We start from the raw sequence: 27,131 nt of genomic DNA, 5'->3' as shown, positions 1-27,131 counted from the left end.
AGACATTGAGCAGAGCCAACATAAACCCGAGACGCCGACTGCATTATTAGAAGAACTGAGGTTTATTTGTGCCTCGTTAAGACGGAGGCCATTCCACAGAATCCATTGAAGAGGTAGTCACCAAAGGATAGACTCCTTGTCTCCTACGACTGGGTTGTCTCTGAAGAATGCCCATCTTCAGGGGACAAGTCTGAGACCAGCAGTCATCACACAACAATACAGGGCCTTTTCTGTGGTGGCTCCCCGTTTGTGAAATGCTCTCCCCAGGGAGGTCTCGCCTGGCTCCATCATTACAAATCTCCTTTTTAAACCTGGGCTTTTGGGCCCGAACTGGAAAAGTTTCAAGTATTTGTGGCGGTGCAGGCCGTGTCAGATCTATACTTTATCTGCACAGTTGTGTTTCCAGGTTTTTACCTGGTTGTTCTACTTGGTTCTAATGTTTTGTCATTTTTGCAAACTATTATTTATTAAATTTATCGGCCGCTTTCCCCCCCTCCCCAAGGTAACTCAAAGCAACTCGCAATAGGTAAACACACGAATGCATACATTAAAGCCAGAATGAAAGAAAACAAACGTTAGTGCCCAGATCAAGGGAAATCAGAGTACCAAATAAATCTGCCTTGATCAAACTCTACCTGGAATACTGTGTCCAGTTCTGGGCACCTTAGTTTAAGAAGGATATTGACAAGCTGGAAGGTGAGCACAGGCGAACGTGACCAAGATGATCAAGGGTCTGGAAACTGAGCCTGATGAGGAATTGTCGAGGGAGTTGCCTGGAAAAGAGGAAACTGGGAAGAGATACGATGACCATCTTCAGATATCAGAAGGGATGTTACTACTGCATGCGCTCTATGTGGGGCTACCTTTGAAGGTGACCCGGAAACTACAACTAATCCAGAATGCAGCAGCTAGACTGGTGACTGGGAGCGGCCGCCGAGACCATATAACACCGTTCTTGAAAGACCTACATTGGCTCCCAGTACGTTTCCGAGCACAATTCAAAGTGTTGGTGTTGACCTTTCAAGCCCTAAATGGCCTCGGTCCAGTATACCTGAAGGAGCGTCTCCACCCCCATCGTTCTGCCCGGACACTGAGGTCCAGTGCCAAGGGCCTTCTGGCAGTTCCCTCACTGTGAGAAGTGAGGTTACAGGGAACCAGGCAGAGGGCCTTCTCGGTAGTGGCACCTGCCCTGTGGAACGCCCTACCATCAGATGTCAAGGAAATAAACAACTACCTGACATTTAGAAGACATCTGAAGGCAGCCCTGTTCAGGGAAGTTTTTAATGTGTGGCATTTTAATGTATTTTTAATCTTTGTTGGAAGCCGCCCAGAGTGGCTGGGGAAACCCAGCCAGATGGGCAGGGTACAAATAAATTATTATTATTATTATTATTATTATTATTATTATTATTATTATTATTATTATAAATGATGGTGCCAGGACAGCCTTCCCTCCGCAACATCCTTGATGCTGGGATTTGAGAGTCCACCAGTGTCTCAAGGGTCCCAACGATCCGCCTTTCTGACCCACGAAAATGAACTCTGCTTCAAAGTTTGCACCCATCGTGAAGCAAAGACGACAGCCTGTCCGCTCGCACCCGCAATTGGAGCCTTGTGATAACAACACCGGGCAAATTTGCTGCAGGGATGACTGGCGGTTGTGCAAAATATCTTGCGTGCTCAGAAAAAAAAAAAGCAACTCAACACAAACCATTGTTAGGGGAACAGCCGGACAACGCGTCAGATTTTAAACTACGGAAGTCTCATAAATAGTATTTACACCCGTTAAAGCCGCTTTCTTTCGGTTTTTTGTCTGAGATTAGCAGGGCCGCCAGAGCTTCCTAGTGCGAGATTCACTCAGCGCTGTCCTCCAGCGGCTCCTCTGTCCTGTTCATCACTGGTAGGAGAGGAATCTGATTAATCGGGCGGGGATGTGGAGCTGGGCGATCTTCTCCAAGGCTGGCTGACCGACGGCACGTCTCAGGCTGAGTCGGCAGAGCTGGGACAAACTCAGAGGCGTTTCTGGAGTGGGAAGGAAGGAAGAAATCGCAATTGTCACTTCAGAGCTCTACAAACCCATTGGAACGAATAAGGACGGAAAAGATCGGTCAATTCTGATTTCTCTTCCCTTCTAGTTCTTCCACTCTTAAATTCCATTCTCCATATTTCTGCAGCAATTTGCGCTTTTTTTAAAGCAGAAATAAACCTGACGGAAATTCCGCATTTTAGTGCGAATCTCTCGCAAGAAACTCATTTTCGACTGCAGCTTTGACTAATGCATAGATTCCTGCAAGCAATTCCTCCTTTTTTGTACTTTTTATGCACTCCCCCCCCCCCGAACGAACGCAGGTATATTTTGAAAAAGTTGTTTGGCTGGAGAACTGTAAGACAAAATTCAGATATACAGTGGACGCATCGGGTTGCGAACGTGATCCGTGCGGGAGGCATGTTCGCAACCCGCAGTGTCCGCAACCCACAGAGGCGCGTCTGCGCACGTGCAGGTTGTGATTCGGCGCTTCTGCACATGCGCAAAGAGCGATTTAGCGCTTCTGCGCATGCGCAACCACCAAAAACCAGAAGTAACCCCTTCTGGTACTTCCGGGTAACCTGAAAAAATGCAACCTGAAGCGGCTGTAACCTGAGGTATGACTATATTAAAGGATCCCTGACTGTTAGGTCCAGTTCTGGCTTACTCTGGGGTTGCGGCGCTCATCTCGCTTTATTGGCCGAGGGAGCCGGTGTACAGCTTCCAGGTCATGTGGCCAGTATGACGAAGCCGCTTCTGGCGAACCAGAGCAGAGCACGGAAACACCGTTTACCTTCCCGCTGGAGTGGTACCTATTTATCTACTTGCACTTTACGTGCTTTCGAACTGCTAGGTTGGCAGGAGCAGGGACCGAGCAACGGGAGCTCACCCCGTTGTGGGGATTCGAACTGCTGACCTTCTGATCAGCAAGTCCTAGGCTCTGTGGTTTAACCCACAGCTCCACCCACATCCCCTATGACTGTATTAGCAGTGCGTCTTCAATAAACAGCCGCATGGGGCACACAACCTAGGAAGGCATCGTCAATGCAAGATGACAAAGGTGCCGCAACCCATCAACAGGGGGCAGCGACAAGACCCCACTCACTTTCGAAATGCTCAAAGCACTTGGCAGCCGGGCTGCTCCTCCAGGCGTAGTCGGAAGGCTTCTTCCCCCGGTTGTCCCTGGCGTAAACGTTCCCCCCGAACTCCACCAGCATCTCCACCAGATCGGCGTTCTTCACCTTGGCGGCGTGGTGGAGGGCCGTCTCGTGCAGCTTGGCCGCGTTGACGTTGGCCCCTGGTGACGACAAAGCGGTCAGGTTGGAGGAAGAGTTGCTTGCGGCCTCTGGCGCAGAACTCGAACCTTTGCCTAAAGCAGCAGTTCTCAACCTGCGGGTCCCCAGATGTTGTTGGACTACAGCTCCCATCATCCCTGAGCTCTGGCCTTGCTAGCCAGGGGTGATGGGAGTTGTAGTCCAGCAACATCCAGGGACCCACGGGTTGAGAACCGCTGGCCTAAAGCATGGGTAGGCAAACTAAGCCCCGGGGGCCGGATCCGGCCCAATCACCTTCTCAATCCGGCCCGCAGATGGTCCAGGAACCAGCATCTTTTTACAAGAGTAGAATGTGTCCTTTTATTTAAAATGCACCTCTGGGTTATTTATGGGGCCTGCCCGGTGTTTTTACACAAGTAGAATGTGTGCTTTTGTTTAAAATGCATCTCTGGGTTATTTGTGGGGCATGCCTGTGGCCACAGCATGAACCACAAAAATCATACATCCACTGTTTTGTTCAGAATATTTTTTTCTTGTTTTTTTTTATAAGATATTTATAAAGATTTTTTCACACATTACAATAAAAATGGAAAAAGAAAAAGAAAAATGCAAAATAAAAACAGTTAAAAACACATTAATTTTCCGTTTCTTATTTTCCTTAAGCTTATTTCCCCGGACCTCCTCATACCTCCCTTTTTTGTATTCCAATTAAATTTATTAGTTCAGCAAATCCTTACCATTAAGCTTTTACCCATTTATAGACCTTTGTTTCATATTCTCTTAAAGCATTACAGCTAGAAACCACTTAATTTCTATCCAACATCATTCTAACATTCATTAATTTTACAATATTTCTGTAGGTAATCTTTAAATTTCTTCCAATCTTCTTCCACCGACTCTTCTTCCTGGTCCCGGATTCTGCCAGTCATTTCTGCCAATTCCATATAGTCAGAATATTTTTTTTCTTGTTTTCCTCCTCTAAAAACTAGGTGCGTCTTATGGTCAGGTGCATCTTATGGAGTGAAAAATACGGCAGCCTGATTCTCGTCAGAAACAGGAGACGTGTGGCTTGAAACAGACAAGGAGATCACTCCGGTCAGTGACAAAATCAAGACTATTCGCTGAGGAACTGATGGCGGCAGTTCAAGCAGCAGCAATATCGCAGCTCTCCAATTTGACGACAGAAATGTGGTGATACAGGGGGGTGCACAGAAATGGGGGGGGGTTGGTCTAGGGTGGGGAACTCCCACCATCACTGACCTCAGCTGACCCCCAACAGCACCCCGAAGCAAATAATCGTCTACACCAGGGTTTCCCAAACTTGTTTCTCCAGCTGTTTTGGGACTACAACTCCCATCATCCCTAAGCTAGTAGGGCCAGTGGTCAGGGATGATGGGAGTTGTGGTCCAAAAACAGCTGGAGACCCAAGTTTGGGAAACTCTGGTCTACAGCGCAAAAAGGGGCGCAGGTTTTGGATTGTAAAACAGGCCAAAAAAGAATGGCAAAGTGAATTGCAAGAAATACCACCAGTGGAGGAATGGCAAATGAAGATGATGGATTTTCTGGAGCTGGCCGGCCTAACCGGTAGAATCCGCGAACAGGAGGAGGACTACCAAGAAGAATGGAAGAAATTTAAGGACTATTTAGCAAAATATTCTAGGATAACATAAGTAGAGTCATTTGCAAGTACCATATTGGCTTAGGAGTTAAATCATAGAATCATAGAATCATAGAGTTGGAAGAGACCCCAAGGGCCATCGAGTCCAACCCCCTGTCAGAGCACTCCTGACATATGCTTGTCAAGCCTCTGCTTAAAGACCTCCAAAGAAGGAGACTCCACCACACTCCTTGGCAGCAAATTCCACTGTCGAACAGCTCTTACTGTCAGGAAGTTCTTCCTAATGTTTATTATTATTTCTTAAATCTTGCTTTTAAATGTTTTGAATTTAATAATACCATGGATACGAGTGAATAGGGTAAGAAAGAAAGATGTTAAATTGATTGGAAATTCATATTGGAAAACTGCTACAATGACTTATATGGAAACACAGCTGGAGTGATTCGAGGAAGTCATTTAACAATGGTAATAAAAATATTATAAAACCAACAATTTTTTTTTTAAAAAAATGGCGAAGTGAAAGCGTTAAAATCAAGATGTGGAAAATATGGAAACAACGAGAAGAGTTAGGACTGAGATGTGGAGATATGCTTCAGAGGTCTCGACTGTGGAGAGCTCCGAAAAATTAATAATTATAATTTGGATTATAATTTGGTCTTTTTTAATTTTAGTTTTTTTATTTTAATTGGATTATTATGATTGGATAGATTAATTGCATGTTCTTATTGGAAAATTAATAAAAATGATTTTTTTAAAAAACAGACACGTCTGCCCCCCCCACGTCTGCCCCCCCCACCTGCGTTGAGCAGTATCTTCACGCAGTCCAGGTGCTCTCTAGCACACGCCACGTGCAAAGGCGTCCCAAAGTGACAATCGTGAGCTTCCAGGTTGGCACCGACATCAATAAGGAGACGCACGCACTCAGCGCTGCCTTTAAAGAAAGAACAGACAGAGGGCAACTCAATGGAGAACTTCTAGGTTGTCAGGAACAAGGTGGGGAATTATAGAATCATCGACGTCTAGACCACACACCCCTGCAATGCAAGAATCTTTATGCCCAGGGTGAGACTCGAACCCACAGCCCTAAGAATAAGGGTAAGGGACAGCCCCACGGACTGAGCGATCTCTTGTTTCCTTAAATGCCAGTCACAGCTGTAACTTCACTCATTGGCTAAGAACACCGAAGGGGGGCGGGGAGCAGGCTACTATTTCGCAAAACGATTGGCCAGGACAGTGCTGGCATGTTTTGCCTTATTTTATTTGTTTGCTTCTGTTATCGATCATTCGTTCATTCATTTTGTATACTGTCCTTAAGTCGTAGGCCTCCGGGTGCTTCACAACATGGAATAAACACCAAGATAAAAAAAAAAACCCAACTCAAAATACATAATAAAAACAAGAACAAACCAAACCAATAACCGTCTTCTCTCACCTCATCCCGCATGTTAGTTACAGTGGTACCTCGGGTTAAGTACTTAATTCGTTCCGGAGGTCTGTACTTAACCTGAAACTGCAACTGTTCTTAACCTGAAGCACCACTTTAGCTAATGGGGCCTCCTGCTGCTACCGTGCTGCCAGAGCACGATTTCTGTTCTCATCCTGAAGCAAAGTGCTTAACCTGAAGCACTATTTCTGGGTTAGCGGAGTCTGTAACCTGAAGCGTCTGTAACCTGAAGCGTCTGTAACCCGAGGTACCACTGTACCGCCTTTTCTCCCATAGACTGCTTGATTGCAGAAAACTTCAAAGTGGTTCACAAAAGAGAATGTGGGGCTCAACAGGGACTAGAAACTTGCTTTTTTAAAAACAAAATCAAAGCTGGGAATCTGGGCTGGCCAATATTGGCGTGGCTAGAATCCAGGCAAAACCCGTTGAAATAGGCCGTGTAGCAACCGTGTTCAAAGTAACCCTCAGAGCAATTGCAGACCCGCTCAGGCAGTTGTGTGGGAATGTTCAGGGTGGCAGGAGAGGAAATATGGTTTATTCATATCCTTCCTAACTTGTACTCACAAGTTTCTTTATTTAGCAGAGTTTACATTCCCCTTTTACACGCACAGTAGAGAGCTGGTTGCAGGCTCGTGTGAGCCTCTCACTATTATACAATTCAGTCTGTCTCAGATTGAATTGTACGTTCCTGGCAAGTTCCTTCGAATCCCTCTTAAAAGAATAAAGACACCACAGTCTTATTCATTAGCAGAGTTTACATTCCCCTTTTTACATGCACAGCAGAGAGCTGGTTGCAGGCTCGTGTGAGCCTCTCACTATGACACAATTCAGTCTGTCTCAAATTGAATTGTACGTTCCTGGTCAGTTCCCTTTAATTCCTCTTAAAAGGATGAAGACACCACAATCTTATTCAAAGTCAATAAAAGAAGTTTACTTACATCAGTTCACAGTTGGATCCCTGAAGGCAGACGTAGTTACAAATATGTACATGTGGATCTATCCCATATGGGGAAATAATCCCAGTGCTTCTGCCAGCTGAGAGCTAGCAGAGCAGTCCTAGCTAAAAGCTGGTCAAATGAAGAAGAAAAAGAAAGGGGTGCTGTGTGACTCGTCCTTTTGTTACCTGGACAGGTGAGGTCACACCCACCTTTAGTCACATGCAAAAGGAAGGGTGCTCCAGCCAGGAGGAACAGGAAATTTCGACTGGCTAGACCAAGCATCCCCTTGCATGTCCACTCTAGGAAAACAAGGAATGTTGTACTTGACTGCCTCTCATGGATCACACCCCACAAGTTGAACTCTGCCCAAGCTGTTGTTGGCTTACGATACGATACGATCATCTTTATTGTCATTGTCCCATACAGAACATCAAAATTGACAAAATCTACATCAGACATTCAAAAACCAACAAGCCATCTATCCCAGCCTGGTTAGCCCCTAAAAACTCTGACACCCCATCATTAAATACAATATACTCCCACAGAGACTGCCTTAAAGGTAAAGGGACCCCTGATCATTAGGTCCAGTTGTGGCCGACTCTGGGGTTGCAGCGCTCATCTCGCTTTATTGGCCGAGGGAGCCGGCGTACAGCTTCTGGGTCATGTGGCCAGCATGACTAAGCCGCTTCTGGTGAACCAGAGCAGCGCACAGAAATGCCATTTACCTTCCCGCCTGAGCGGTACCTACTCATCTACTTGCGCTGGTATGCTTTCGAACTGCTAGGTTGGCAGGAGCAGGGACCGAGCAACGGGAGCTCACCCCGTCGTGGGGATTCGAACCACTGACCTTCCGATCAGCAAGCCCTGGGCTCTGTGGTTTAACCCACAGCGCCACCCACGTCCTTACACAGCGTTTAAAACCAAAATCGCATTTGGATAAAAGCTGTTTCTTAGGCAGCTATTCCTAGTTTTTATAACCCTGTACCTTCTTCCAGAAGGCAGAAGCTGAAAGAGATCATTTCCGGGGTGCGCACTATCCTGCGCTATCTCTGCAGCTTTCTTATGGCACCTGGAAGCGTAGATTTGATCCAAGGTGGGAAGAGGGCACCCAATTATTTTCTCCGCAGTCTTTACAACCCTGGACAGCATTGTTTTTCCCCTGACCGTGCAGCTCCCAAACCACACACACAGACCATAAGTTAATACACTCCGTCCAGGCCTGCTTACCATTCATGCAGGCCTCGTGGAGCGGGGAGGCCGTGTAGAGCGGAGGGTTGACTTTGGCCCCGTGCGAGAGCAAGACTTTCACGCAGTCGATGCTCCCAGAGGCGCAGGCATCGCACAGAGGGGTGCTGCCGTCTATGTTCCGGGCGTCCACCTGCAAAAACCACAGAATGGTTGATTTGGAAGGGGAACCCCAGCGGTCATCTAGCCTAACCCCCTGCGACGCAGGAATCTTTTTGGCCCAGCGTGAGGCTCGAACCCACAACCAGGGTGGATAAAAATCAATGGGTGTTTTTTTTAAATCGGATATTCAGGCCGATACAGTATTATTATTATTATTATTATTATTATTATTATTACCATTTTAAAAATTGATATTGCCCTACATCCGTAGATCCCAGGGTGGGTCACAACATAAAATTACAATATGAAAAGCTAATAATAAAAGTAAGAACAAATATGACCGCATAATCCCACATTTTTGCCTGATGCCCAAAGGTGTGCAGTGGTACCTTGGTTGTCAAACACCTTGCTTCTCAAACGGCGAAAACCTGGAAGTAAGTGTTCCGGTTTGTGAACGTTTTTCAGAAGCCAAACATCTGATACGGCTGTCGACTATTGTTTCCTGGACGCCTGCACCAGTCAGAAGCTGCGCCTTGGTTTTCGAACATTTCAGAAGTCAAACGGACCTCCGGAATGGAGTAAATTTGGTGCCTTTGTTTTTGCTATTTATTTTGCGTTGTTTTTGAGGCTTTTTCGGTGAATTTGTTTTTGTGACTGTGTGGAACCCAGTCCAGCTACTGATTGATTGATTGATCATGTGACTGCAGAAATGGATAAAGGCCCCCCCATCCAAACAATGGCTATCATCAGTGTAGGTAAGGAAAAAAAATGTTATTTTTTATCATCTACAGTACTGTCTTCTTTATTTTAGTACAGTGGTACCTCAGGTTACAGACGCTTCAGGTTACAGACTCCGCTAACTCAGAAATAGTACCTCAGGTTAAGAACTTTGCTTCAGAATGAGAACAGAAATTGCGTGGCAGCAGCGGGAGTCCCCATTAGCTAAAGTGGTGCTTCAGGTTAAGAACAGTTTCAGGTTAAGAATGGACCTCCAGAACGAATTAAGTTCTTAACCCGAGGTACTACTGTACAGCACACTGATTATTGCTTCCATTTTATGGACCAGTGGCCTCATTAGATAGTAAAATTTTTATGTTAAATTGCTGCTTTAGGAGTTGTTTTTTAAAAGTCTGGAATGGATTAATATGCTTTGCATGACTTTCTATGGGAAAGCGCGCCTTGGTTTTGGAATGCTTTGGTTTTGGAACAGACTCCCGGAACGGATTAAGTTTGAGAACCAAGGGACCACTGGATAATGAAGGCACCCACTGCACAAAGTGGGGTTCCCTGAGCTACAAACCTGGGCTCCCGCAGCTAGGAGCATTTGCACGCACTGCGTCTGTCCGCGCAAGCTGGCTTCGTGCAACGGCGTGATGGAATCGTACGTGACCAGGTTGACGCAGGCGCCGTTGGCAATGAGCTCCTGCAGCTGGAGGATCTCCCCTCTCCTGGCTGCCTCGTGGACCGGCGTCCTGTCCACCCAAAACCCTGCAAAGGCAAGGTTGTGGAAAGAAAGAATGGAATTTACAGCCTGTAATGCTTTGAAAGAGAATATGACGAAAATGATGCACAGATGGCATATTACAGGCAGTGAAGGTCCTGTGTGAGTGTCTGGAGCTGTTGGAGCATGGATGGCGGCTAACAGATTGAGGTTGAATCCTGACAAGACAGGAGGCGGGTGGGTGTGGAGGACTCCCTGGTCCTGAATGGGGTAACTGTGCCCCTGAAGGACCAGGTGCGCAGCCTGGGAGTCATTTTGAACTCACAGCTGTCCATGGAGGCGCAGGTCAATTCTGTGTCCGCGGCAGCTATCTGTCAGCTCCATCTGGTACGCAGGATGAGACCCTACCTGCCTGCAGACTGCCTCGCCAGAGTGGTGAATGCTCTGGTTATCTCCTGCTTGGACTACTGCAATGCGCTCTACATGGGGCTACCTTTGAAGGTGACCCGGAAACTACAACTAATCCAGAATGTGGCAGCTAGACTGGGAACTGGAAGCGGCCGCCGAGACCACATAACACCGGTGCTGAGAGATCTGCATTGGCTCCCAGTACATTTCCGAGCACAATTCAAAGTGTTGGTGCTGACCTTGAAAGCCCTAAACGGCCTCGGTCCAGTATACCTGAAGGAGCGTCTCCACCTCCATCATTCAGCCCAGACACTGAGGTCCAGCTCCGAGGGCTTTCTGGCGGTTCCCTCCCTGCTAGAAGTGAGGTTACAGGGAACCAGGCAGAGGGCCTTCTCGGTGGTGGCGCCTGCCCTGTGGAACGCCCTCCCAGCAGATGTCAAGGCAATAAACAACCTTTTAAATGGCAACTGAAGGCAGCCCTGTTTAGGGAAGTTTTTAATGTATGACGCTGTATTGTTTTTAATATTCGATTGGAAGCTGCCCAGAGTGGCTGGGTAAACCCAGGCAGATGGGTGGGGTATAAATAATAAATTATTATTATTATATTATTATTATTATTTCCTGGGAACAGGGTGTTGAAACAGCGAGGGAGCAGGGAGTGTTGCAAGAAAAGGCAGAAGCTCAAGGCTGCACGGATTCTTGGAAAACTATTTTGGTCCCTTGAAATCACGAGAGGGTCACATTCAAGGCATCATCCGGCAGTCCATACCTTGCAAACGTCCCGGTTTTCCAGGGACGGTCCCAGAATGACAGGAGCCATCCCAGTTTCTGTTTTGATCCCGCAATCTCCTCCCTTTCCTTTTTTCCTCCCCTCCACCTCTTGGAGAACAACTAATAGTGGAGTTTTGGGTGCAAAAACTGAGTCCTGTTTCTGCTGAAAATAAAATCCCTGCTCCTAATTTAAGAAATGGCAAAACTGACAGACTAAGAAGGCCTTCCTGTAATTTTGAAGGAAAATGTCACCAATCCACCTAAAAAAAACGAATTGCAATGCTTCCGCAGCCAGCCATTTCTTAGGAAACACAGGGAATGTTTATTCCTTTATTGTAAACGGAGCCTTACGCTGTCTACTCAGAAGTAATCCCCACAGTATTCAATGGAGCTTACTCCCAGGGATCTGGGTAAAGGCTGGACAGCCTTACACTGCAAAAGGAAGCTTTCTTACTCAGAATTATGTCCCACTGAGTTTACTAGGATTTACTCTCTGCTGGGTTCCTGATAATTCTCAGTTTCCACCATCATTATTATATTCTGCCTTTTTCTCTGTAGTTTACAGCTACAGTTTTCTTCCCTTCCATTTATCTGTTGAAGGTATTGTACATCATCCCTTCCCTTGCACATTTAAAAAATATATATGTTGGACGTCGCACAGAGTGACTGGGGCAACTCTGTGAGATTTACATTAGTTTTGCAATAGCACGTTATATATAACTCACCCAATAGCTATTGCAAAACTAATGTTTAACACGCAAAAAAGCAAAAAATCAGTAAATGATTAACAATGGATTCCTCTAGATTTTGCCTAGAAGTGAAGTGTGATTTAGGGATGCAACATACGAAACTTTGGCCCTAACAGCACCCATTGGACTCATCCCATGAGGATTCTTGTGGTCCTTAACTCCAGGAAGGGCAAAGGGTATAAGAAAGTTAGCCAGGGAAATTCAATGTTTCCCAGCTTTGGTCGCCTATCTGGCATGGGAGAAACCCAGCCCTCGATCCCACCCAAGTTAAGCACTTGAGCAACCTGACCTATGCACGTTTACTCAGAAGTAAGGACGCGAATGGTGCTGTGGGTTAAACCACAGAGCCTAGGGCTTGCTGATCAGAAGGTTTGAATTCCCGTGACGGGGTGAGCTCCCGTTGCTTGGTCCCTGCTCCTGCCAACCTAGCAGTTTGAAAGCACACCAGTGCAAGTAGATAAGTAGGTACCGCTCTGGCGGGAAGGTAAACGGTGTTTCCGTGTGCTGCTCTGGTTCGCCAGAAGCGGCTTAGTCATGCTGGCCACATGACCCGGAAGCTGTACGCCGGCTCCCTCGGCCAGTAAAGCGAGATGAGCGTCTCAACCCCAGAGTTGGCCACGACTGGACCTAACGGTCAGGGGTCCCTTTACCTTTAAGGCAGTCTCTGTGGGAGTATATTGTATTTAATTATGGGGTATCAGAGTTTTTAAGGGCTAACCAGACTGGGATAGCAGGCTTGTTGGTTTTTGAAAGTCTGATGTAGATTTTGTCAATTTCGTTGTTCTGTATGGGACAATGACAATAAAGATGATCGTATCGTAAGCCAACAACAGCTTGGGCAGAGTTCAACTTGTGGTGTGTGATCCATGAGAGGCAGTCAAGTACAACATTCCTTGTTTTCCTAGAGTGGACATGCAAGGGGATGCTTGGTCTAGCCAGTCGAAACTTCCTGTACCTCCTGGCTGGAGCATCCTTCCTTTTGCATGTGACTAAAGGTGGGTGTGACCTCACCTGTCCAGGTAACAAAAGGACGAGTCACGCAGCACCCCTTTCTCTTTCTTCTTCATTAAGCTCTGCTGTGTTCAATAGGCTTAATTCACTCAAGTGCTTATGATACTATTTTATTCTCTCGTGCATTTTATATCTAGCTTCCTTTAGTAATGTTTTCTTTCAAGGCAGTTTTCGGGGGGGGGGGGACATTGCTGTGTTAAATGCCCCTTCTGCAGCCTGACTCCCTTTGAAAAACGTTTTGAAATTTTTAACCTGTGACTCCCCTGTCAATTACGTTGTTTTGAAGGCAGACTTTATATCTGACTTTCTACTGCAATGTTTTATTCTGGGTCGTTTTACTTATTTTAGTTTTCGTGCGAGGCGAACCACTTTGACGGTTTTCCTTGAAAATATAAATACAGGAAGGAAACGAATAATTAGAAGCCCCAACGATTTCTGCAGAGCTGGACAGCTCTTCCCAACAAGAGCTGACAGTATTGACCAAAGGACAGCATATGTCTATTAAATAGGAAAATAAATTGCACACACACAAAAATATATATACAAATATATGTACACACAGAGAGAGACATATTTCTATTCCTTCCTGTCCCCCATCACTGGTTTCCGGAGCTTAAAAATCGAGGCCTGTTTGCTTTCTCGAATACCCTACACCTAGACCTACGCTTGTGTAACGTTACTTTAAGCAACTAAGACTTTGCATTGTAGCTTCTCAGAACCTGAGTCCGGAACTTAACAACAGTTGTTGGGCATAGATTTCTCTGCTTGTGGGACACCTAACGTCTCATAAGCTTGTTTCAATGGTCAGCTGGGAAAATATTTAACTCATTAGATGATCTAAGCTGGTGAGAACTGAAATCTCAGCTAATTCACCGGTTCATTGACAACTGGGCTGCAAACATACGCCTCCCTTCGGAGATGTCTTTAAGCCGGGCTCCTCAGAGTGCAGCAAAACCAGTCACAGAAATTTGACTGATGGTTAGCTCTTGTATTGCTTTGCATTTGTGGACTTAAGCCTGGATTTTGTGTGTGAGAGATACTGAATTTCTTCTGCGTTTCCCGAATCGTTGCTTTTTGCCATCTTTTAAATTTACTGGCGTGTTCCAAATTTCTGGTATGCCCCGCGGAGGACCTTAAGGGCCACAAATGACAGCACTTTGGAGGTCCCGAGCCTCAAGGTGGTTAGATTGGTCTCAACTAGGGCCAGGGCCTTTTCAGTAGTGGCCCCGACTTGGTGGAACGCTCTGTCACAAGAGACTAGGGCCCTGCGGGACTTGACATCTTTCCGCAGGGCCTGCAAGACAGAGCTGTTCTGCCTGGCCTTTGGTTTGGACTCAGACTGACCCTTATGTTGCCCTCCCCTTATGATCTTGATCTATGGGCTACTTTTAAAATGAGGCTGCATTTTAAATTGGTCCCCCCCATTATGTTTTTTACTGTAATTTTACTGGTGTTAGCCGCCCTGAGCCTGACTCTGGGGTATAAATAAAATTATTTATTATTATTATTATTATTTCACATATTGGACGCAGGTGGCGCTGTGGGTTAAACCACAGAGCCTAGGGCTTGCTAATCAGAAGGTCGGCGGTTTGAATCCCCGCGATGGGGTGAGCTCCCGTTGCTCGGTCCCTGCTCCTGCCAACCTAGCAGTTTGAAAGCACGTCAAAGTGCAAGTAGATAAATAGGTACCACTCCGGTGGGAAGGTAAACGGCGTTTCCGTGTGCTTCTAAGCTTCTAAGCCAGAAGCGGCTTTGTCATGCTGGCCACATGACCCGGAAGCTGTATACCGGCTCCCTCGGCCAGTAAAGCGAGAAGAGCGCTGCAACCCCAGAGTCGGCCGCAACTGGACCTAATGATCAGGGGTCCCTTGACCTTTTTATCGGCCACTTGTGACCAAGTGAAGACGCCCAGGGGCCAGGATGGTGCCTGAATTCTCCACTATCTAGATGTGCAACGCCTGGGGCTCTGTGGACCTTGCCTGTTTTCACAAACTAGCAACACATCCTGTCGAATTCTATCCGTTACATTTTACCTGCACAGTCCGAATGAATTTCAGGAACCTAGCCCAACACTCGAACCACGACACCACCTTGACTTCCTAGAGTAACTTCTGCTATGGGGTAACTGTGCCCCTGAAGGACCAGGTGCGCAGCCTGGGAGTCATTTTGAACTCACAGCTGTCCATGGAGGCGCAGGTCAATTCTGTGTCCGCGGCAGCTATCTGTCAGCTCCATCTGGTACGCAGGATGAGACCCTACCTGCCTGCAGACTGCCTCGCCAGAGTGGTGAATGCTCTGGTTATCTCCTGCTTGGACTACTGCAATGCGCTCTACGTGGGGCTACCTTTGAAGGTGACCCGGAAACTACAACTAATCCAGAATGTGGCAGCTAGACTGGGAACTGGAAGCGGCCGCCGAGACCACATAACACCGGTGCTGAGAGATCTGCATTGGCTCCCAGTACATTTCCGAGCACAATTCAAAGTGTTGGTGCTGACCTTGAAAGCCCTAAACGGCCTCGGTCCAGTATACCTGAAGGAGCGTCTCCACCTCCATCATTCAGCCCAGACACTGAGGTCCAGCTCCGAGGGCTTTCTGGCGGTTCCCTCCCTGCTAGAAGTGAGGTTACAGGGAACCAGGCAGAGGGCCTTCTCGGTGGTGGCGCCTGCCCTGTGGAACGCCCTCCCAGCAGATGTCAAGGCAATAAACAACCTTTTAAATGGCAACTGAAGGCAGCCCTGTTTAGGGAAGTTTTTAATGTATGACGCTGTATTGTTTTTAATATTCGATTGGAAGCTGCCCAGAGTGGCTGGGTAAACCCAGGCAGATGGGTGGGGTATAAATAATAAATTATTATTATTATATTATTATTATTATTTCCTGGGAACAGGGTGTTGAAACAGCGAGGGAGCAGGGAGTGTTGCAAGAAAAGGCAGAAGCTCAAGGCTGCACGGATTCTTGGAAAACTATTTTGGTCCCTTGAAATCACGAGAGGGTCACATTCAAGGCATCATCCGGCAGTCCATACCTTGCAAACGTCCCGGTTTTCCAGGGACGGTCCCAGAATGACAGGAGCCATCCCAGTTTCTGTTTTGATCCCGCAATCTCCTCCCTTTCCTTTTTTCCTCCCCTCCACCTCTTGGAGAACAACTAATAGTGGAGTTTTGGGTGCAAAAACTGAGTCCTGTTTCTGCTGAAAATAAAATCCCTGCTCCTAATTTAAGAAATGGCAAAACTGACAGACTAAGAAGGCCTTCCTGTAATTTTGAAGGAAAATGTCACCAATCCACCTAAAAAAAACGAATTGCAATGCTTCCGCAGCCAGCCATTTCTTAGGAAACACAGGGAATGTTTATTCCTTTATTGTAAACGGAGCCTTACGCTGTCTACTCAGAAGTAATCCCCACAGTATTCAATGGAGCTTACTCCCAGGGATCTGGGTAAAGGCTGGACAGCCTTACACTGCAAAAGGAAGCTTTCTTACTCAGAATTATGTCCCACTGAGTTTACTAGGATTTACTCTCTGCTGGGTTCCTGATAATTCTCAGTTTCCACCATCATTATTATATTCTGCCTTTTTCTCTGTAGTTTACAGCTACAGTTTTCTTCCCTTCCATTTATCTGTTGAAGGTATTGTACATCATCCCTTCCCTTGCACATTTAAAAAATATATATGTTGGACGTCGCACAGAGTGACTGGGGCAACTCTGTGAGATTTACATTAGTTTTGCAATAGCACGTTATATATAACTCACCCAATAGCTATTGCAAAACTAATGTTTAACACGCAAAAAAGCAAAAAATCAGTAAATGATTAACAATGGATTCCTCTAGATTTTGCCTAGAAGTGAAGTGTGATTTAGGGATGCAACATACGAAACTTTGGCCCTAACAGCACCCATTGGACTCATCCCATGAGGATTCTTGTGGTCCTTAACTCCAGGAAGGGCAAAGGGTATAAGAAAGTTAGCCAGGGAAATTCAATGTTTCCCAGCTTTGGTCGCCTATCTGGCATGGGAGAAACCCAGCCCTCGATCCCACCCAAGTTAAGCACTTGAGCAACCTGACCTATGCACGTTTACTCAGAAGTAAGGACGCGAATGGTGCTGTGGGTTAAACCACAGAGCCTAGGGCTTGCTGATCAGAAGGTTTGAATTCCCGTGACGGGGTGAGCTCCCGTTGCTTGGTCCCTGCTCCTGCCAACCTAGCAGTTTGAAAGCACACCAGTGCAAGTAGATAAGTAGGTACCGCTCTGGCGGGAAGGTAAACGGTGTTTCCGTGTGCTGCTCTGGTTCGCCAGAAGCGGCTTAGTCATGCTGGCCACATGACCCGGAAGCTGTACGCCGGCTCCCTCGGCCAGTAAAGCGAGATGAGCGTCTCAACCCCAGAGTTGGCCACGACTGGACCTAACGGTCAGGGGTCCCTTTACCTTTAAGGCAGTCTCTGTGGGAGTATATTGTATTTAATTATGGGGTATCAGAGTTTTTAAGGGCTAACCAGACTGGGATAGCAGGCTTGTTGGTTTTTGAAAGTCTGATGTAGATTTTGTCAATTTCGTTGTTCTGTATGGGACAATGACAATAAAGATGATCGTATCGTAAGCCAACAACAGCTTGGGCAGAGTTCAACTTGTGGTGTGTGATCCATGAGAGGCAGTCAAGTACAACATTCCTTGTTTTCCTAGAGTGGACATGCAAGGGGATGCTTGGTCTAGCCAGTCGAAACTTCCTGTACCTCCTGGCTGGAGCATCCTTCCTTTTGCATGTGACTAAAGGTGGGTGTGACCTCACCTGTCCAGGTAACAAAAGGACGAGTCACGCAGCACCCCTTTCTCTTTCTTCTTCATTAAGCTCTGCTGTGTTCAATAGGCTTAATTCACTCAAGTGCTTATGATACTATTTTATTCTCTCGTGCATTTTATATCTAGCTTCCTTTAGTAATGTTTTCTTTCAAGGCAGTTTTCGGGGGGGGGGGACATTGCTGTGTTAAATGCCCCTTCTGCAGCCTGACTCCCTTTGAAAAACGTTTTGAAATTTTTAACCTGTGACTCCCCTGTCAATTACGTTGTTTTGAAGGCAGACTTTATATCTGACTTTCTACTGCAATGTTTTATTCTGGGTCGTTTTACTTATTTTAGTTTTCGTGCGAGGCGAACCACTTTGACGGTTTTCCTTGAAAATATAAATACAGGAAGGAAACGAATAATTAGAAGCCCCAACGATTTCTGCAGAGCTGGACAGCTCTTCCCAACAAGAGCTGACAGTATTGACCAAAGGACAGCATATGTCTATTAAATAGGAAAATAAATTGCACACACACAAAAATATATATACAAATATATGTACACACAGAGAGAGACATATTTCTATTCCTTCCTGTCCCCCATCACTGGTTTCCGGAGCTTAAAAATCGAGGCCTGTTTGCTTTCTCGAATACCCTACACCTAGACCTACGCTTGTGTAACGTTACTTTAAGCAACTAAGACTTTGCATTGTAGCTTCTCAGAACCTGAGTCCGGAACTTAACAACAGTTGTTGGGCATAGATTTCTCTGCTTGTGGGACACCTAACGTCTCATAAGCTTGTTTCAATGGTCAGCTGGGAAAATATTTAACTCATTAGATGATCTAAGCTGGTGAGAACTGAAATCTCAGCTAATTCACCGGTTCATTGACAACTGGGCTGCAAACATACGCCTCCCTTCGGAGATGTCTTTAAGCCGGGCTCCTCAGAGTGCAGCAAAACCAGTCACAGAAATTTGACTGATGGTTAGCTCTTGTATTGCTTTGCATTTGTGGACTTAAGCCTGGATTTTGTGTGTGAGAGATACTGAATTTCTTCTGCGTTTCCCGAATCGTTGCTTTTTGCCATCTTTTAAATTTACTGGCGTGTTCCAAATTTCTGGTATGCCCCGCGGAGGACCTTAAGGGCCACAAATGACAGCACTTTGGAGGTCCCGAGCCTCAAGGTGGTTAGATTGGTCTCAACTAGGGCCAGGGCCTTTTCAGTAGTGGCCCCGACTTGGTGGAACGCTCTGTCACAAGAGACTAGGGCCCTGCGGGACTTGACATCTTTCCGCAGGGCCTGCAAGACAGAGCTGTTCTGCCTGGCCTTTGGTTTGGACTCAGACTGACCCTTATGTTGCCCTCCCCTTATGATCTTGATCTATGGGCTACTTTTAAAATGAGGCTGCATTTTAAATTGGTCCCCCCCATTATGTTTTTTACTGTAATTTTACTGGTGTTAGCCGCCCTGAGCCTGACTCTGGGGTATAAATAAAATTATTTATTATTATTATTATTATTTCACATATTGGACGCAGGTGGCGCTGTGGGTTAAACCACAGAGCCTAGGGCTTGCTAATCAGAAGGTCGGCGGTTTGAATCCCCGCGATGGGGTGAGCTCCCGTTGCTCGGTCCCTGCTCCTGCCAACCTAGCAGTTTGAAAGCACGTCAAAGTGCAAGTAGATAAATAGGTACCACTCCGGTGGGAAGGTAAACGGCGTTTCCGTGTGCTTCTAAGCTTCTAAGCCAGAAGCGGCTTTGTCATGCTGGCCACATGACCCGGAAGCTGTATACCGGCTCCCTCGGCCAGTAAAGCGAGAAGAGCGCTGCAACCCCAGAGTCGGCCGCAACTGGACCTAATGATCAGGGGTCCCTTGACCTTTTTATCGGCCACTTGTGACCAAGTGAAGACGCCCAGGGGCCAGGATGGTGCCTGAATTCTCCACTATCTAGATGTGCAACGCCTGGGGCTCTGTGGACCTTGCCTGTTTTCACAAACTAGCAACACATCCTGTCGAATTCTATCCGTTACATTTTACCTGCACAGTCCGAATGAATTTCAGGAACCTAGCCCAACACTCGAACCACGACACCACCTTGACTTCCTAGAGTAACTTCTGCTATGGGGTAACTGTGCCCCTGAAGGACCAGGTGCGCAGCCTGGGAGTCATTTTGAACTCACAGCTGTCCATGGAGGCGCAGGTCAATTCTGTGTCCGCGGCAGCTATCTGTCAGCTCCATCTGGTACGCAGGATGAGACCCTACCTGCCTGCAGACTGCCTCGCCAGAGTGGTGAATGCTCTGGTTATCTCCTGCTTGGACTACTGCAATGCGCTCTACGTGGGGCTACCTTTGAAGGTGACCCGGAAACTACAACTAATCCAGAATGTGGCAGCTAGACTGGGAACTGGAAGCGGCCGCCGAGACCACATAACACCGGTGCTGAGAGATCTGCATTGGCTCCCAGTACATTTCCGAGCACAATTCAAAGTGTTGGTGCTGACCTTGAAAGCCCTAAACGGCCTCGGTCCAGTATACCTGAAGGAGCGTCTCCACCTCCATCATTCAGCCCAGACACTGAGGTCCAGCTCCGAGGGCTTTCTGGCGGTTCCCTCCCTGCTAGAAGTGAGGTTACAGGGAACCAGGCAGAGGGCCTTCTCGGTGGTGGCGCCTGCCCTGTGGAACGCCCTCCCAGCAGATGTCAAGGCAATAAACAACCTTTTAAATGGCAACTGAAGGCAGCCCTGTTTAGGGAAGTTTTTAATGTATGACGCTGTATTGTTTTTAATATTCGATTGGAAGCTGCCCAGAGTGGCTGGGTAAACCCAGGCAGATGGGTGGGGTATAAATAATAAATTATTATTATTATATTATTATTATTATTTCCTGGGAACAGGGTGTTGAAACAGCGAGGGAGCAGGGAGTGTTGCAAGAAAAGGCAGAAGCTCAAGGCTGCACGGATTCTTGGAAAACTATTTTGGTCCCTTGAAATCACGAGAGGGTCACATTCAAGGCATCATCCGGCAGTCCATACCTTGCAAACGTCCCGGTTTTCCAGGGACGGTCCCAGAATGACAGGAGCCATCCCAGTTTCTGTTTTGATCCCGCAATCTCCTCCCTTTCCTTTTTTCCTCCCCTCCACCTCTTGGAGAACAACTAATAGTGGAGTTTTGGGTGCAAAAACTGAGTCCTGTTTCTGCTGAAAATAAAATCCCTGCTCCTAATTTAAGAAATGGCAAAACTGACAGACTAAGAAGGCCTTCCTGTAATTTTGAAGGAAAATGTCACCAATCCACCTAAAAAAAACGAATTGCAATGCTTCCGCAGCCAGCCATTTCTTAGGAAACACAGGGAATGTTTATTCCTTTATTGTAAACGGAGCCTTACGCTGTCTACTCAGAAGTAATCCCCACAGTATTCAATGGAGCTTACTCCCAGGGATCTGGGTAAAGGCTGGACAGCCTTACACTGCAAAAGGAAGCTTTCTTACTCAGAATTATGTCCCACTGAGTTTACTAGGATTTACTCTCTGCTGGGTTCCTGATAATTCTCAGTTTCCACCATCATTATTATATTCTGCCTTTTTCTCTGTAGTTTACAGCTACAGTTTTCTTCCCTTCCATTTATCTGTTGAAGGTATTGTACATCATCCCTTCCCTTGCACATTTAAAAAATATATATGTTGGACGTCGCACAGAGTGACTGGGGCAACTCTGTGAGATTTACATTAGTTTTGCAATAGCACGTTATATATAACTCACCCAATAGCTATTGCAAAACTAATGTTTAACACGCAAAAAAGCAAAAAATCAGTAAATGATTAACAATGGATTCCTCTAGATTTTGCCTAGAAGTGAAGTGTGATTTAGGGATGCAACATACGAAACTTTGGCCCTAACAGCACCCATTGGACTCATCCCATGAGGATTCTTGTGGTCCTTAACTCCAGGAAGGGCAAAGGGTATAAGAAAGTTAGCCAGGGAAATTCAATGTTTCCCAGCTTTGGTCGCCTATCTGGCATGGGAGAAACCCAGCCCTCGATCCCACCCAAGTTAAGCACTTGAGCAACCTGACCTATGCACGTTTACTCAGAAGTAAGGACGCGGATGGTGCTGTGGGTTAAACCACAGAGCCTAGGGCTTGCTGATCAGAAGGTAGGCGGTTTGAATTCCCGTGACGGGGTGAGCTCCCGTTGCTTGGTCCCTGCTCCTGCCAACCTAGCAGTTTGAAAGCACACCAGTGCAAGTAGATAAGTAGGTACCGCTCTGGCGGGAAGGTAAACAGCGTTTCCGTGCGCTGCTCTGGTTCGCCAGAAGCGGCTTAGTCATGCTGGCCACATGACCCGGAAGCTGTACGCCGGCTCCCTCGGCCAGTAAAGCGAGATGAGCGTCTCAACCCCAGAGTTGGCCACGACTGGACCTAATGGTCAGGGGTCCCTTTACCTTTAAGGTAGTCTCTGTGGGAGTATATTGTATTTAATTATGGGGTATCAGAGTTTTTAAGGGCTAACCAGACTGGGATAGCTGGGATAGCAGGCTTGTTGGTTTTTGAAAGTCTGATGTAGATTTTGTCAATTTCGTTGTTCTGTATGGGACAATGACAATAAAGATGATCGTATCGTAAGCCAACAACAGCTTGGGCAGAGTTCAACTTGTGGTGTGTGATCCATGAGAGGCAGTCAAGTACAACATTCCTTGTTTTCCTAGAGTGGACATGCAAGGGGATGCTTGGTCTAGCCAGTCGAAACTTCCTGTTCCTCCTGGCTGGAGCATCCTTCCTTTTGCATGTGACGAAAGGTGGGCATGACCTCACCTGTCCAGGTAACGAAAGGACGAGTCATGCAGCACCCCTTTCTCTTTCTTCTTCATTAAGCTCTGCTGTGTTCAATAGGCTTAATTCACTCAAGTGCTTATGATACTATTTTATTCTCTCGTGCATTTTATATCTAGCTTCCTTTAGTAACGTTTTCTTTCAAGGCAGTTTTCGGGGGGGGGGGACATTGCTGCGTTAAATGCCCCTTCTGCAGCCTGACTCCCTTTGAAAAACGTTTTGAAATTTTTAACCTGTGACTCCCCTGTCAATTACGTTGTTTTGAAGGCAGACTTTATATCTGACTTTCTACTGCAATGTTTTATTCTGGGTCGTTTTACTTATTTTAGTTTTCGTGCGAGGCGAACCACTTTGACGGTTTTCCTTGAAAATATAAATACAGGAAGGAAACGAATAATTAGAAGCCCCAACGATTTCTGCAGAGCTGGACAGCTCTTCCCAACAAGAGCTGACAGTATTGACCAAAGGACAGCATATGTCTATTAAATAGGAAAATAAATTGCACACACACAAAAATATATATACAAATATATGTACACACAGAGAGAGACATATTTCTATTCCTTCCTGTCCCCCATCACTGGTTTCCGGAGCTTAAAAATCGAGGCCTGTTTGCTTTCTCGAATACCCTACACCTAGACCTACGCTTGTGTAACGTTACTTTAAGCAACTAAGACTTTGCATTGTAGCTTCTCAGAACCTGAGTCCGGAACTTAACAACAGTTGTTGGGCATAGATTTCTCTGCTTGTGGGACACCTAACGTCTCATAAGCTTGTTTCAATGGTCAGCTGGGAAAATATTTAACTCATTAGATGATCTAAGCTGGTGAGAACTGAAATCTCAGCTAATTCACCGGTTCATTGACAACTGGGCTGCAAACATACGCCTCCCTTCGGAGATGTCTTTAAGCCGGGCTCCTCAGAGTGCAGCAAAACCAGTCACAGAAATTTGACTGATGGTTAGCTCTTGTATTGCTTTGCATTTGTGGACTTAAGCCTGGATTTTGTGTGTGAGAGATACTGAATTTCTTCTGCGTTTCCCGAATCGTTGCTTTTTGCCATCTTTTAAATTTACTGGCGTGTTCCAAATTTCTGGTATGCCCCGCGGAGGACCTTAAGGGCCACAAATGACAGCACTTTGGAGGTCCCGAGCCTCAAGGTGGTTAGATTGGTCTCAACTAGGGCCAGGGCCTTTTCAGTAGTGGCCCCGACTTGGTGGAACGCTCTGTCACAAGAGACTAGGGCCCTGCGGGACTTGACATCTTTCCGCAGGGCCTGCAAGACAGAGCTGTTCTGCCTGACCTTTGGTTTGGACTCAGACTGACCCTTATGTTGCCCTCCCCTTATGATCTTGATCTATGGGCTACTTTTAAAATGAGGCTGCATTTTAAATTGGTCCCCCCCCCCCATTATGTTTTTTACTGTAATTTTACTGGTGTTAGCCGCCCTGAGCCTGACTCTGGGGTATAAATAAAATTATTTATTATTATTATTATTATTTCACATATTGGACGCAGGTGGCGCTGTGGGTTAAACCACAGAGCCTAGGGCTTGCTAATCAGAAGGTTGGCGGTTTGAATCCCCGCGATGGGGTGAGCTCCCGTTGCTCGGTCCCTGCTCCTGCCAACCTAGCAGTTTGAAAGCACGTCAAAGTGCAAGTAGATAAATAGGTACCACTCCGGTGGGAAGGTAAACGGCGTTTCCGTGTGCTTCTAAGCTTCTAAGCCAGAAGCGGCTTTGTCATGCTGGCCACATGACCCGGAAGCTGTATACCGGCTCCCTCGGCCAGTAAAGCGAGAAGAGCGCTGCAACCCCAGAGTCGGCCGCAACTGGACCTAATGATCAGGGGTCCCTTGACCTTTTTATCGGCCACTTGTGACCAAGTGAAGACGCCCAGGGGCCAGGATGGTGCCTGAATTCTCCACTATCTAGATGTGCAACGCCTGGGGCTCTGTGGACCTTGCCTGTTTTCACAAACTAGCAACACATCCTGTCGAATTCTATCCGTTACATTTTACCTGCACAGTCCGAATGAATTTCAGGAACCTAGCCCAACACTCGAACCACGACACCACCTTGACTTCCTAGAGTAACTTCTGCTATGGGGCAGCTTTATAAATTAAGTAGGCCAAAAATATGGGGAAGCAAAAAGTCACTTAGAGAAGGATCTGAAATATTCCGCTCAAAGCTTGTTTTATTCCGGATTGTTTTATTTGATGATTTGCCGTGTTGCAAACTGCTCTCAGATCCCCCCCCCCACTTCAAATATAAAGAAATGAAATGAATTAATAGTAATAAAAGTAGCAAGCTCAATTTTTTAAAAAAATAGCACCTAGACCAGGGGTCAGCAAACTTTTTTCAGCAGGGGCCGGTGCACTGTCCCTCAGACCTTGTGGGGGGGTGGACTATATTTTTTTTGGGAAAGAATGAACTCCTATGCCCCACAAATAACGCAGAGGTGAATTTTAAATTCATCGGCCACGACTGGACCTAATGGTCAGGGGTCCCTTGACCTTTACCTTATTTCACATATTATGTCTTTCTAAGGCTCTGAATTGAGATGTTTGCTGTTAAGCCGTGTTGGGCGCAGCCCCCTGTGGGAAAGAGGCAGATGATTTGAGTAAACTCAAGCCGTCGATCAAATCACCCAACATTTCAGGCTTGGTGCGGCTGCCCAGCCATAGCTGTCAAGCGTCCCTTATTTGGCGGGAAACTCCCTTATCCCAGCGCCGTGTCCCTTATTGATGGATGTCCCTTAAATTTCCCGGGTTTCAAAGGAAGCAGCTCCTCTCCCTGCCAGCCAGGGAGGAGGAAGGCTCCAACGGGCTTGCTTGGCTGCCCGGTCCGCCCCCCTCCGGCCTCCTCTCACCAGCCTCGGCCCCCGGGAGCCCCTCCCCGCCGGGACTGGTGGGAGCCTCGGGCCCTTCCGCCACCATCCTCCTCGCGGCCGCCGAACTGAGCATCTCTGCCTGGGGCCTCCCCTCTGCCTGTCACCGCCGTTCCCGCTAGGCCGTACTGCGGCTGTGCCGCCGAAGGACCCGGATGAGATGGGCAGCCTGGCACGCCCTGTGAATTGATGAGCAGCCTTGAGAGGAGAGCGAGGGCAACCATGGAGAAAGCAGTTCAGAGAGAGGAGGAAGAGGAGGAGGAGGAGGAGGAGGTGTGGGCAGGTGTTCCAAGGGCTACAAGGGATGGACCGCCAGCGCTTCTCCCATAGATTTGGAGTGGTAGACTAGCATAGATGGTCTGATCTGCGGGTTTACTTCGGGCGCTATTTCTCCCCCCCCATTCCTCCCGCCCCGCCTGATGGAACTGAGAGCTGCAGATGGAGCACGAGAGAAAAGATACAGAACTGCAGCAGCATCTTCGTAGCGTGGACTTCGTTTTGCGCGAAAAGTGGTGGCTGCTTGTAGTTATTTAATTGCAGGGTTTCGTCGGCTGGTGTCTTGAGCAGCAACCTCTGGAAACGAAGGGCTAAAATCCGGCGCTGCTCTCCCAAATTATCTGGTCCCTTTTAACTGGTTGACTAAAATCCCTTATTTTCAAGGCTGCTGGTCCCTTATTTTCAAGGCTGCTATTCCCTTATTTTTAAATCTGTAAGTTGACAGCCACCTCGCAAAGGACCAGCAACATGAGAAGGCGAAGTCCCAGTGGTACCCAGCTGTTTCTGATGGAGAGGGGATGGGGGGGCACCAGCTTCCCCCCTCCCCATCCAGGCTCCCCAAAAACATGCCCCCTCCCTCCCAACATTTCCAGCCCCCCCACCCCTTCCTCCTTCAGCCCCCACCCCCCTCCCCAACTCCCACTCACCAATTTCGCCCAGCACGGAGCTGCTAACCATAGTCCTCTCCATAGTTGCTGAGCCCAAACTACAACTCCCAGCAGCACCCAGAAAGGAGGAGGAGGAGGGAGGCGGGAGGAGGAGGAGCTCCCCGGCACTCCTGGGTCCCTCTTTTCTGTTGTTTATGATGGTGCTCCAGCGACATGGGGGAGGGGACCTAACGTCAGCCGGGAGAGCTGTCGCAAAGGATGCTGGGAGTTGTAGTTCCGCGCGCAGCTCCCGGGACGCCGGTCCTTATGTAATACTGCAGGGGGGGGGGGGGAATGGGATTTTGCAAGCGCGCGCCCGCGGCTCTGTGCAGGCTGTGGCTGCCTCTGTCGAATAATCCGATTTCCCCCTTTTTTTTGTTTGTTTCTTATACGCATTTTTTTTATTTCTTCCCCAAATGCGTTGCTCTGCCTTCCAACGTGCAGGTTTTGCTGCATGGATACATGGCAGGAACGATGTTGTTGTTGAGTCATTTAGTATTGTCCAACTCTTCGTGACCCCCTGGACCAGAGCACGCCAAGCACTCCTGTCTTCCACTGACTCCCGCAGTTTGGTCAAACTCATGCTGGTAGCTTCCAGAACACTGTCCCACCACCTCGTCCTCTGTCGTCCCCTTCTCCTTGTGCCCTCCATCTTTCCCAACATCAGGGTCTTTTCCAGGG

At 47.3% G+C, this 27,131-nt stretch overlaps 1 protein-coding gene across 1 annotated transcript; it reads right to left on the bottom strand.

Moving 5' to 3' along the window:
- Positions 1-39: 39 nt before the first annotated feature.
- ASB13 (ankyrin repeat and SOCS box containing 13) lies at positions 40-26,627 on the bottom strand. The gene is made up of 6 exons (XM_082239269.1): positions 26,451-26,627; positions 9,948-10,135; positions 8,528-8,678; positions 5,715-5,849; positions 3,132-3,323; positions 40-2,022 (listed from the first exon to the last, which is right to left on the bottom strand). Exons 1-6 carry the CDS (start codon positions 26,491-26,493, stop codon positions 1,895-1,897), a joined length of 837 nt encoding a protein of 278 aa, XP_082095395.1. The 5' UTR covers positions 26,494-26,627; the 3' UTR covers positions 40-1,894.
- Between the last annotated feature and the right edge of the window lie 504 nt (positions 26,628-27,131).

Source organism: Podarcis vaucheri (genome assembly GCF_965113315.1).
Source record: "Podarcis vaucheri genome assembly, chromosome: 10".
Taxonomy (NCBI): domain Eukaryota; kingdom Metazoa; phylum Chordata; class Lepidosauria; order Squamata; family Lacertidae; genus Podarcis; species Podarcis vaucheri.
Note: the sequence above shows the minus strand (reverse complement) of the source record. Positions and strands in the feature narration are given on the sequence as shown.

Excerpts from the sequence above, each read along its gene's own strand:
- ASB13 (XM_082239269.1), bottom strand. The coding sequence starts at position 26,493 with ATGGAGAGGACTATGGTTAGCAGCTCCGTGCTGGGCGAAATTG. Across the intron at positions 8,679-9,947 it reads TCCTAGCTGCGGGAGCCCAG|GTGGACGCCCGGAACATAGA; the intron begins GTTTGTAGCTCA and ends TGGTTTTTGCAG. Across the intron at positions 5,850-8,527 it reads CCACGAGGCCTGCATGAATG|GCAGCGCTGAGTGCGTGCGT; the intron begins GTAAGCAGGCCT and ends CTTTCTTTAAAG.